General features: G+C 48.9%; 1 protein-coding gene across 1 annotated transcript; it reads left to right on the top strand.

Moving 5' to 3' along the window:
• The first annotated feature begins 856 nt into the window (after positions 1-856).
• On the top strand, positions 857-2,770 carry FOXQ1 (forkhead box Q1). Its single transcript, XM_014606623.3, has one exon. It carries the CDS (start codon positions 1,466-1,468, stop codon positions 2,378-2,380), a length of 915 nt encoding a protein of 304 aa, XP_014462109.1. The 5' UTR covers positions 857-1,465; the 3' UTR covers positions 2,381-2,770.
• Positions 2,771-13,186: the final 10,416 nt, after the last annotated feature.

The raw sequence follows: 13,186 nt of genomic DNA, 5'->3' as shown, positions 1-13,186 counted from the left end.
CTTAGATTGTCTAGAAAAAAATCTACAAAGGTTTTATTTGCAGAGCAACAATGACGGTATGCAAAGGTTAAAAAAAAAAAGGTGACGTATCTCTGCACATTATGCAAGTGTGAAGTTAAGGTTAGAATTTTGTTGAATGCAACATCCGGCCCCGCAGCAGAAGCAGCATGTGGGAGCACATTTTCCACTTTTTACCTGTTCCAGGGGATGGATGGCAGAGGGTGGTAGTAGGGGAGAGGATGAAATAACTTTGTTGGGCTACATAAATCATCATCATTATACTTTAGCTTCTTTTCTACCTTGGAGAACACTCAACAGCAGCAGTCTCCCAATGCCTGAACAAGGGTGTTTGTGCCTGAAAGCTTGCAAAGAATTTTTTTCCAACTATTTCATTTTTTCCAACTACTTGTTTCCAGTTTTTACCCAGAGAGCTATGCCTGTCTGTGTCCTTAGACCAACACCCCTAAATCATCATCAGGCATTCACAGGGCTGGAAGGATTGTGCTGGATTCCAGCAGGTTGTTCAGCTGTCCCATGACAACTTGTCGCTGTGCTGAAAAACAGGCGCCTGCACCCGGCTTCGCTCTGCCACCTGCAACCCTGCCTGCCCTTTACACCTGGGAGGAGGAACCTGCTGTGCAAAACTGTCCCGACCTGGCTTCTTCCTTTGCAAACACCCGGGAATGGGAGGGAAGCGAAGGGGCGGCCCCTTGCAGTCAGGGGGCGGGGAGAGGAGCAAGATGCAAACAAGTAGCAAGCAATGAGTTTCTAACAAGCCCTAATTGCCACCCCCCCTCATTATGCCGCCAACTCCTGCTTCTTAGCGAGTGTCCACCTTTGCTACCTTGCTTCCCCACCCACCACGCTTCCAGCTCCTCGCCCTAGCTCCGCCTCTCCCCGGCTGCCTGAATGTTATAATGGGCTGGTCTGAACGTGGTGGGGAGAGAGCGAGCCACGGCAGGAGAGATAATGACAGTCATCCTAATAAGCGTGACAGCCCGGCGAGAAGCCTGCTGAGAGCCCCCGGGCGCCGGGGAAGCAGCAGCAGGTCGGAGCACGGCAGCGGGGGCCAGCCCGCGGGGTTCATGGCTCGGGGCACCCGCGCGCAGGGACCTTAGGAGCGTCTCCAGCAGAAGGACAAACTTGGAGGAGCCGGCGGCTCAGGACCCCGGCCCAAGCGCACTGAGTGACTCGATTATTGCTACTTCTCCTCCTCCCTCCTGTGCCCCCCTCACCGCAGCCCGGGGACAGCCACAGCACAGTGGGGTGGGGAAGGGAATCGGGGCGTCCCTCTGAACAGAGGGGGGAGAGAAGGAAGACCCCTACTCTTCTCCCTTATACTCCAAGTGGACCCGCTCCCCACCCCCAAAAAGGAGTATAAGGCCGAGGGGGGCAGAGTGAAGCCCCTGTGCAGCTGCCCAGGAGCAGGGGCAGGGAGGCAGCCCCGCTCCCCCGGGGCCGCGCCATGAAGCTGGCGGGGGGGCTGTCGGTCCAGGACGAGGAGCAGGAAGGCGGCGGCAGCATCGCGCCGTCCCCGCTGGCGGCCGAGAGCGAGCTGGGCTCGGACGGCGACTGCGCGGCGCACAGCCCGGGCGGGCAGGCGGCGGCGGCGGCTGCTGCGCCAGCTGTTGGAACGCAGCGGCGCCAGCTGCAGGCGGCGGCGGAGGGCGGCAAGGGCAAGGCGTACACTCGGCGGCCCAAGCCGCCCTACTCCTACATCGCGCTCATCGCCATGGCCATCCGCGACTCGGCGGGCGGGCGGCTCACGCTGGCGGAGATCAACGACTACCTGATGAGCCGCTTCCCCTTCTTCCGCGGCGCCTACACGGGCTGGCGCAACTCCGTGCGCCACAACCTGTCCCTCAACGACTGCTTCGTCAAGGTGCTGCGCGACCCGGCGCGGCCCTGGGGCAAGGACAACTACTGGATGCTCAACCCCAGCAGCGAGTACACCTTCGCCGACGGCGTCTTCCGCCGCCGCCGCAAGCGCCTGAGCCGCGGGGCCGCGGGGCCGCCTCCCGCCGCCCAGCCGGAGCCCGCGCCCGCGGAGGACGAGGCGGCGCGGGCCGGAGGCTCCTCGCCCAAGTTCTCCAGCTCCTTCGCCATCGAGAGCATCCTGAGCCGGCCCTTCCAGCCCGCCGGGCGGCCGTGGCCGGCGCCGCTGCCCGGCCCCTACGCGCTTCTGCCCTACCCTCAGCCCCTCTACGCCCGCGGCGCCCTGCAGCTGCTGCCCTACGGCCGGCCTGACGCCCCCGCGCTGGAGCACGAGCCCCCGCTCCTGCCCGCCAAAGCCGGCGGCCTGCCCGCCTGCTGCCCCGCCCGCCTGCCCGGCAGCGCGGCCTCCTACCAGCCCTACCCCCGGGAGCCGCTGCTGGCCTGAGCGCCCACGGACGGAGGGGGCGCGGCGGACTGTGCCTGCTCAGGGACTGTGCCTTAGCTGCATTTTGACACCAAATAAAGACCCCGGAGAGGAGCGGGGCAGACTTCAACAGGAGCCAAAATGCTGCCTCGTATCGAGAGAGAGACTCCCACCTCCACCCCCACCGAGCAAGCACCAGCTGTGGTGGCCGCGATGCCCTTGTGCCCTCCGGGGGGAAGGGGGTGGCTGTGCGCGGGGCAGGAGGGGGCGGGGGGAAGAGAAGCTGGAGGGTTTTTAATGCTTCAAATCAATGCATCACTGTGCCAACAGGTGCCCCCCTGCACCGCAGGGCGGCAACCTCTGCTCTGGAGGGGGGTCAATGACTTTTCATTAAATTATTTATAACTTAAAGCCGTGTTGGAATATGACAGGCTGCAGGTCTTTTATTTTTCTGTAACCGTTCCCTTGGTTTCCCTGACAGGGAAGAATGGAGGGCTCTTTGCGCGCCCACCGCTTTGCCTGGGCTGTGGCGAGGCCAAAAAAAAAAAAAAAATCACTGCGACTGGAAAGCAAGAAGGGACTTGGATTGGCCCTCTCCGCTCCCAATGTGGGGTGTCTGTACACACGTGCGAGTGCGCGCGCTTCGGGGAAAGGCGGCTGCGTCGGTGCTCTCGAATAAAAGTTGCCAAAACGTGAGAGAGAGAGAGAGAGAGAGAGAAAGGAAAAAAGAAAGGGGTGGCGTACTGTCTGTGTGGCATGCCTGCTGTCTGTGTGCAACATTAGAGCCCCATCGCTCTGCTGTCTGGGTGTGGCATCACCTTGTGCCAGGGGGGACTGACAGCAGCCGGGGGGTGAACTAACTAGGCAGGAAGGGCGCCTGGCTCAGCCTCTTGGGCTACGGGTTGCCTCGCTTTTCAGCCTCCTCCATCCCCCTGCATGATGTGCAGCACTGGTCGTGGACACGGGATCCGGTAGGATCTCTCCTCCTCTTGAACCTGTGTTCACCAAGCCCCCGTGCCTTCCTCAAACTAGGGCAGAAGCTCTCGTTTCAAGCCTGCGATAGCTCGGCTGGATCCCTCGTGGCATTTGCTGCTGCTTGATGAGGCAAGAAAGGCTGAAAGTGTGAGGCAGCATTGGGTGGCAAAGGGTCGCATCGTAGAGAAGTCCTGTGCAATGCAATGCTCCCCATCACAGAGATGAAATGAAACCCTATCGTGGCCTTTTTTTTAGCACAAGCAGAAGCTATTTTGTATGAAGTTGATTGCCACTGCTACTGTTTTGTTTTGGGCTTTTTTAAATCTTGCATTTTTAGGAGAACTTGGCAGGGCGAGAAGCTCCCCTTCCCCTTCTTATTTAAGTTATAAAGAGCTACATAATCGCATTGTCCCAGTATGTAGTGGGGTGAGTTTGGTAATGCGGGAGGGAAGAGGGAAGGAAGCTTACTACTGGATGATCCGGAAAAAAAGCAAAAACAAGCAAGCCAAGAAAGGGAAATTTTTAGTCTAGAATTAAAGATTTCAAACAGCTTTGCCGAGCCAATTAAAATTCCCACTGAAGTGATAAAAGTGGGAAGAGGTGAAACAACTGGGAGGTAGAAGAAATGTATATGCACTTATTATAAATGCAAATCACCAAATAGGCTATCAAATATAAAGCCACCCTCTCTGGGGGAATCGGAATAAGCGGCGCTGTGGGGGTTGCATGTTTCCTGCGCTGACCACTCCAGTCATTTGCTTTTAACGGAGCAGTTTGCACAAGGTGAACAGGGAGAGGTGAAAAATGTCTTACCTTTCAGTACAATCTCAAAACGGGAAGCACAGAATCCCTTCGCTAAAGCCCATGCAGGTTTCACAAGGTGTTTAAGTCCGACCAAAACGGCCAGTGCAAGACAGGAGGGACTGATGGAGAAGTGATCCAGCCTGTAGGAAGAAGCCTCCCCTCCGCCCCCAACAAAAGTTCTTGCGCTTCTTTCCATTTATCCTTCGAGGCTCCCTGCAAATGTCAGTCTATAATCTCTTCCCGGTCTTTTATAATTTCTCTTTTGTTAAACCCCCACAGACAGAGCTGTCGGGAGGCAAAGCAGGGGGGTGTTTTTGTCTTCTATCCAGTCTAATATTTTGAAAAAAAATCAAATGTAATGCATATTTTGATGACAGCCTTTTTGGTTTAAAAAAATACATTTGGAGGTTTCAAATTGGAGCATCGAATATACACCCTCCCCCCCTAACAAAATCTCCTTTAAAGAGTGTTACAAAAGCACCTTAAAAGCCTGCTTTGGGAAGGAGTCGAATCCGATTTCCTTAACGCGAGTCAAGGCTGTGCACAATGCTCAGTATATCCGATAGCACCATCCTTCCACGTCCTGGCAGGTTGAGTGCTCCCCACCCACATCTACAACAGGGGTCTTTCACATCCCCAGGCCAAAGCAGCAAGTCGAAAGCGCCAAACTAAAACACCCACAAACAGCAGAGGAGACACCCAAGAGGTTCCCTCGGGTCCCCTTTCCCACTGCTACAAACTAGGGTCATATTCTGCCAGTGTACCACGGGTCTGATCCTGCTCTGAACTGCAGGACTGGGTCCTTGCCTTGTCAACGTCTCCCCCCACAATTGAACCCTATTTTAAAGCAGAAAGAGGGAATCTTGAGCTTCCAGGGAAACATTTCCGCCTACCTAAGATGCTCCTTACTCGCTTCTTTTCTTAAAAATCAAAGCTGATTGTTTTAATTGTTTGTAAATTGGAGAGAAATTGATTGTATTGGGCTCAAACCAGACAAATGGACTTAAGGGATAAATGAATCAAATCCCGCTTCGTTTATTCCTTAGAGTAAATTCAATACGATTAATGAAGCTAGTAATACTGTGGAGGAGACGGGGAATGCTCATGTCCATCCAGGTCCCCCTAGTAGCTGACATCTTTTCATCCAGGTAGGGTAGCCACTTTTCGGTCAAGGCTGCGGTACCTGACAGCCCCCTGGCAGACACCCCGCTGGGGCCAGGGTGGAGAAGGGAATTCTCCTCTGGTTTACAACTGTAAATCAAGCCTGTCAGCTGTGAAAGACGACTGGTGAAACACAGCACCTGTCCAAACACTTTCCAGCAGCAGGTAATCAGAGAACCGACACTTTACATTTTTGTGTGGAACAAGGAAATTAACATTTTCTGAGCCCTTCCCAATACAGCGAGGCTGGTAGGTCTAGTTACTTTGTCTTTCCCAACTCCTAATAAATCAGGATGACAACAGGGAGGCAAACTCCTTATCCTTTTGATATTTGATACCTTAGCAGTAAACCAATGCTATCTCCTACACCCCCACCTTTTTCTTGCCCTACAGGTAAAAATCAATGCAGTCCCAAACATCTGAGTGGTTTTATTGATTGAGTGGACTCCGGGACTTTCAGGGGAGTTTTGCCAGTTCACAGTCAGACAAAAATCCCCCTGAATCAGAGAGAGCTTGAGCACGGTCCCTTCCCTCAGACACCCAAGATGATCTATAAGGGTTTCTATTAGTGCTGAACAATTCCTCCCCCCCCCAACCCCCCACACACAGCTTATTTGCCAAAATATGCAGTTTGGGGTTGACAAAACTATTTAGTAACTCTGACTTGAAGACTTTCAGCTGAAACTAAAGTAAAAAGAAACACAAAACATCCAAATGCTTTGTTTCCCGATTTTCTAAAAGGAACTGACATTTCGCAGAATAATGTTTCAGGTACGTTTCATTTTTTAAATCAGGTAAGAAGTCAGCTGAAAACAAAATATTTTAGTTTGGGTCAAACAAAGTTTTGTTCAAGGAACTAACAAAACGTGATTTTAAAACGTCAGCCAAACTACAAAGGATGTGTTTCTACTGGATTTTATCTACAACAGGATTAACTGAACTGTCCAGTTCTTTCCTTTTGAAGGTAGGGGCTATTCTACCATTGAAGCAGAGCACTATCCTGCTCAAAGTAAAATATATCTTTATGCTAATTCCAATCTTACTGAGATCACAAAAAGGGTGAATACTTTAATGGATGTGCCCTGCTGCTCAAAGTTATTTCTACCATGATGCCCTCTTATAGCAGGGCTGAATTTGTTTCCATCTTTTTCATATTCTGAAGGAAGGTATCGTGGTGAATATATACACCAGTGTGTTAAAATGAGAACCCAGGGTCCTGAAAGCTGCTTTGTGCATGCTGGGGGAGGGGAGGAAAAGGGGAGGGGAGTTAGCAGAGAAGGGGTTATCATTCATGGTTACAGTAGCAAACTCGCAACACTCCAAAAGGAGCTTCAAAGTATTCAGTCAGGGAGCTAGCTCAAACTGCTAAGGACAATTTTTGCTCCTTTAAAAGTTTGATTTAGACCTGCAGATAATGCAGGTTGCAGGGACAGTATAGGTAAAATGGCATTCTGTTATGTATAGGAGTGAAATGTTTTCTCATCACCCCTTTTAGGAAGCCCCATATCAACTTACCTGGGATGTGACAGGTCCTAGTCCTTCTTCCAGACCAAAGCATGTCTAAAATGAGTTTCTTAAGTACAAACAATTATTATATTTTCATTATAGCACCATGATATTTTTGTCTACCTTACCACAAAGAAAACAAGTACTGAGGTCTGCAAGATTCGAGAAGGAAATCGTTAGCCTCCCAACAGTCTAAAACCTCCTTACACCAAAGAAAGCTATTTCAATAGGAACAATACAAAGAGAAGAGCAAAAATTAGGAGTTATTACCTCACTCAGAACAATGTATCAATACTATTCATGTCAACTGAATAATGCATACAAATGTATCTAGAAAACAGCAAGCCCCAACCTGTACTCCAGTGATTTTTAAAGGGGAGGGGAGTCAGTGGGACAGAGGATCTTAAAACAGTTAAGTCCTTTTGGGGAAAAAAAAAAAAAAGTGACCCTTAATTTTTTTTTACTGCATTTCTTGTTTTCTATTGTGTGTTTTCTTTCGTACCACTTTCTTGTCTATGCATTGTATTAAGTGATTATTTATGAGTAGCCCGTAAAGGGTTAATAAATGTTTTACTAACTGTTAATCCTATTTTAGAGTACAACAGTTTTGTTTTGAGGTTTTTTTGTTTGTTTGTTTTTTGAATATTTAGCTCTTACATACCTACTTATAAAACAAATGTTCCTGGCTGTAAACAGTCAGTTATTTGCTTTCATTTTATGAAATACTACATGTACCCCTACCAAAAGATAAATCTCTAGAACTCTTGGGTCAGAGATGATGCCATTTATTAGACCAACTAAGAAATCACCAAAAAAAATTGTGATTTTTTTAGGTGGCCTAATAAATGCTATTGTCTCTGAACCAAGAGTTCTGGAGTTTTGCATTTCTTTTTGTCTCAGACCAACACAGATACCAAATATACTCCTTGCCAAAAGGTGTGATTCCTAAAGATATGTTACTAGGGCTTTTAAAGCCCTAATAATAACTATCATTACCAAATCAATGTAATGCTTCAGCACCAGGGTTCAACCAATTGATCCAAAATTAACCCCTGAATGAATACATCTGAATGAAGACTTTTATAATGTGAGGTTTAATTAGACCAAACTTCTGCACAGCACCTAAGAGATTCTAGAGTTTCAGAAGAACACATAATTGGAATACATTACACTTTCTTTCCTCTCTATTTTTTAAATCAGCAGTCATTATGATTAGCAAGATGCATATTCTACTAAAGGTTATTAATGAATCTGAGATCTTCCTATATGTTATTGGAAAGTAATTTCACCTCCATTTTCAATAAGGTCTCAGATATAACCCATGACCTCTTGGAATAGACCTATGACACTGAACTGTTTACTTTAATTCCTTCTACAGTATTTAGAGTGGAAGGTTGTGGCATCTCATTATGAAAGTAATTTCCTCTAGATTTTCAATAAGAGGAAGAAAGCAGAGACAGGAAAGGCCTATCTAACCTATTCTCCTTCCAACACAGAACTGTTCCTTATACTACTTCAGCCAACATCTTGTCTAGATTTGAATATCTCAAAAATGGATTTTCCACTACCTTCTCTGGGAGACTATGCCACAAAGAAACAGAACTCATTTCCCAAGACCATGGCTTATTGTTCAGTCTAAAAAAGATTCCTTCTGATTTTCAACCAATTACTACCAATCAAGGTACATTATCAAATTACATTATCACCAAAGTAATTTGGCACTCTTTACTCATACCCAGTTACCATACTAAATACCTCTCCTTCCTTTGCATAAACAAGGGTCAAGTACCTGTTCATCATTGCATCACCCCTTAATCAAGGTTGAGCAAAATTGTATGCCCATGAAACACCTCTTTCCCTCTTTATTTACAAGTGAGTTTAGAAAGCTCTCTGCTCATTTCTGTTTTTTCTTCTGAACTCCCTCAGATTTATTAGTTTCTGACTAATCATAAGACACTGCAAGGGCATAGCATTCTCTGTTGTAATGCACAGTGTTGTCAGCCTGAAACCCTCCACATCTAGCACAGAAAAGATGAGCTACAAAAGGACAGAGAAGTGCAACAAGCCTTCACTGGTATATGATAACAGATTACACAAAGCAATTCCCTAAACTGTTAAGCAACAAAAATCCCCAGAGATCATGAAGAACAACAATTAGTAAAGGGCATTCAACTTGGGAGGGGGGGAAACTTACCTTTATTTGTCACTAGCCTTTCTTCATGGAACAGGAGTAGACCCCTTCCTTGGGTCCATCTTCCAAAACACCATGAGGAAGAGGGAAGGAGAGATAAACCTGTATACAGGCCCCACAGCCCTCCATTTTCCCAGTATCCTTTGCTAAGGAGGCAGTAACAACCACCCCGTTTTATGAACATTCTTGTGAGTGGCTGCACACGTTTTAGCATTTGAAATATAAAATAAAGACAGAGTTGAAATATCAACTGAAGAACTTTCAAAACCTAATTCTTAGTTTAACCTGATTTACAATTTCACTATGATAAAGTGACTATTAAAGCTTTTACCAAATCAAAGCAAATGCCTTGCTCCATTTACAGTCACTCTAAATGCTCTGTATCTAGCCACATCTATAGGAGCAAATCATGACAGATGCACAGCAGGAATAGCAGGATTTAGAGTTTACTTGTTCCTGGGACCGGATCCCCTCTAGAAGACTTTGCCCCTTCTTCAGGAGCCATCAGTTTCCTGGTTTTGTTCTTCCTGAAGGGAGTATTCCCTCCCATTATCCTGAAGTTGTCTCTAGGAATGAGCTGAGTGGGCTGACATACTTGACATGCTTAACCTACCATCTAATTGTAGTAGTGGCTAAAATAAAGATCTGTTTCTGATCTCAACCATTTCAAAAGTAATTTTCATTACATCACTTGTTGTTCCTGAGTAACACCCAAGTAAGAGAGATCAAAATCAGATCCTTAGTGTTTATTCCTAGTGCAACTAACATCTTTAGCAGCTATTACAATATTAATGCTACAAGTGATTAAAGTTAAATTTTTATGGTTTCATACAACAATGGGGAAATAATATGACAACCATATGTACAAATTGGCTTCTTCTACTGGATGAGCCCAGTTCTTCAAAAAGAGGGAAATGAATGGCTGAAGAATTTATGGCCATGTCCAGACAAATGCAGTCATGCTTTATATGTCTGTGGTGCCACATCTGTGGCACCACATACCATACGTTCAGTTGTACTCTGCACTGCAAGGGAGCACTGCAGAGGGGTTTTTTTGATCTCTGGATATCCAGGGGTCAAAAAAACATGTGGGAAAAAAAGTAAAGCAGCACACGTGGCAGCAACATGTGCCACCCAAAGCCAGAGCCTGGCCAGCCAGCCAGAACCATACTTTGCTCCCAGCCAGGCTCTGTGTGGCAGGATCACTGCTGCTACAGCCCCAGGAGGCCACCAGGACCACAGGGAAAGCTGCTGGGGCCAGCCCACTATGGGTTCAGCCTTCCCTACCCTACTCAGGGTAACTTGACATACACCAGAGTGCACATGGCACAGGCATTCCCCAGGGATGGCTAGCGACAGCACAAGGTGCACCATCACTAGTTGTCCCCAGTGAACCAACCATCCGTGCATGTCTGGACATGGCCTGAGTCTATTTGCTCCTGGGTTAGTTAGCATTGAATTGATGCCCATGGGCTGTTTGCCATATTGACCAAGAAGTTTAGGCTGGATAATTTCTGAGCTAATGTTTGTTCTTGTAATGAAAGCTGCAGCTTATTGTCTTAATGTGATATGTGTGCATTTTTATTTCCCACATCACATAGTAATATCAGCAACAGTTAACTATATTTTACACAGTCTATAAAGTTATCTACATAAAACTTTATTAAAATAAATGTCAAGTTTACAAACTCGAAGGTAAGAAATTCAAGAATCAAAGTTGCCTATGCAACCTTTGTTGAGCCCCCATGTGTACACTGTTTGAAAACAGCTTTTAAATACACAGTCACATTCATTCTTCCCAAAAGAGCTCTTCCTCCTTCACTGCAGAGACTGGAGGGTTCCTTGAGGATGAAGCAAAGCTGTACAGTTAATAATAGTCTTGTCCATAAGACCTTTACCTCTTTTTAAGTTGGAAGGTGAATTTTGAATAAAAATAAAATGTATTGGGGGGGGGGGTTGTTTGTTTTGTTTTGCTTTGCTTTAGGTAGTTGGATTCTAACCAAGCATGTAAATAAGCAAAACTGTGCAAAGATAGTGCATTGTCAAGATCAGAAGAACTCATATCTAAGCCTTACTTTCTTAATTTCAAGTACTTCTTAATTTAGATTCATTGCAATATCAAGTTAGATCTTTCCTGCCCGTTTTTCCACACAAACAAGGTTTTGTGGTTTAGAGACAGACAAAACCATTCACAAAAATACAAGGCTCAGTCCTAGCCTTGTAATATAAAATCTGTGTTCAGAGAAATCTATTACTTTGGCAAACTTTTAATCATTATTTTGCCATTTTTCAATGAATATATTAGAATTGGGATGAATACTTGTCTAATATTCTGGTGCTCAAATTTCCCAAAAAATGAGACGAGTTAACCCAGACTCTACCCTAACACTCTGTCACGGCGGGGTCCTCGTGGAGGGCCGTGATCTCCTTGAGGCCCTCTCACCACGCTACCCCGGCCCGAGGGCACCCTCCATTCTCGCCTGCCACGTCTTGATGTAATATGTAATAGGGAGGCTGCCTTGTGTTTCCTCGGGCCTGTCAGCTCCTGGACCCCTCGTGGGTCTCCCCGTACAATGGCGCTACCTAAGCGCCCCCAGCCTTATGGGCTATGCGTGGCTCCTACCTCCCCTGATACCACGCCCCAAGCCTCGCAGATGTAAAGGACGTTGTTCGGTCTATACGCCCACTTCCCGGGCCTCCTCTCTCATGTCCAGCCTTTTGCTGGGACTCTCGCCTGGCCCACTCTGGGCCTCCCCTGCTGGTGTGGTTCCGCTCCGGGACTCTCCAGCGGGCCTCCGGTCCTATGGGCCAACCGCACGGATACCCTCCCTGACTCTGGCTCCCTGCGCTGCTACTCCCTGTCTTCTCAGGGGCAACCGCAGCGCCCTGCCTTGGTCTGAGGGGTATTACCGCGCTAGCCTGCGGCCGGGCTCGCTATGCCCGTGCGCCCACACTAGGCTACCCAATAATACACAAGGGCGTTCCCCCTCTCTGGGGGCTCGCCGTGCCCACACTGGGCTACTCAATAACGTACAAGGGCGTTCCCCCCCCTCTGGGGGCTCGCCGCGCCCACACTGGGCTACTCAGTATGGCCCCGCTCTCTAGGGCTGCTCAGTATGGTGCTCCCCCCTTCTCTGGGGCTTGCCGTGCCCACACTGGGCTACTCAGTAATACCGCCCCTTTCCTGGGGCCGGGGGCTATGTTCCCCCCACACGCAATCCGGGGTCTCGGTCCCCGTCCGCAACCTATGGGTTGCGCCCGCGACCCACTGGCCGCGCTCCTCGCCGCCAGCTGCTTGCGCAGTGGCGTGCGAGCTGCGCCTTCGGGGTTTATGTTCCCCCACGCGCAATCCAGGGTCTAGGTCCCCGTCTGCAACCCACGGGTTGCGCCCGCGACCCACTGGCCGCGCTCCTTGCCGCCGGCTGCTCGTGCAATGGCGTGCAAGCTGCGCCTTCGGGGTTTATGTTCCCCCACACGCAATCCGGGGTCTAAGTCCCCGTCTGCAACCTACAGGTTGCACCCGCGACCCACTGGCCGCGCTCCTCGCTGCCAGCTGCTCATACACTGGCGTGCGAGCTGCGCCTTCCCTGGCGCTATGAACAATAATGCGCCCTCCTGGCGCTAGGGCACCCCACACTCTCTGGGGTCCCTCTAGTTGAGGCCTCCTCCAACCCCTACAGCCTCACCCAAGCCTCCGGGTGTAATAACACAACACAAAACCACAAGCCCCTAGGCTGTAACACAAATGCAAGCCACCTGGCCATAACTCCTCATCATAGCTCAAGCCTCCAGGGCTATCCTGAGCTGTACTTGCAACTTAGGCTCCTTCCCATATCTCGGCCGAGGGAGCTCCTGCCTCTCCGGCTGCTGGCAGAGAACTGCCAACCTGGCCTCAGCCCTGGGCTTTATAAGGGCCAGGCCCTGCCCCCTACAGGCAGCTGGCTCCGCTTAGTTGCTCCAGCAACCCGCAGCTGCGCTCATTACCTGAGCCAGCCTCAGCTGGGCTCGTCATGTCAGGCCAGGGCGCGCTCACTCGCTCCCTGGCAGTTTCTCCTCTATAGGAGCAGGGGTACCGAGGTGCCCTGCGACACACTCCTTTATTCTTAACCCTGAGTTCAGCCAATTTCAGACTGTTGCTGAAAAAAAGCTAAAAACAATAGCACCTCAGACGCGAGGTAAAACAGGAGCTT

Source organism: Alligator mississippiensis, chromosome 3, assembly GCF_030867095.1.
Source record: "Alligator mississippiensis isolate rAllMis1 chromosome 3, rAllMis1, whole genome shotgun sequence".
In the NCBI taxonomy this organism is placed as follows: Eukaryota; Metazoa; Chordata; order Crocodylia; family Alligatoridae; genus Alligator; species Alligator mississippiensis.
Note: the sequence above shows the minus strand (reverse complement) of the source record. Positions and strands in the feature narration are given on the sequence as shown.

Bases quoted from the DNA above. Each gene is read 5' to 3' on its own strand.
- FOXQ1 (XM_014606623.3), top strand. From the start codon at position 1,466: ATGAAGCTGGCGGGGGGGCTGTCGGTCCAGGACGAGGAGCAGGAAGGC.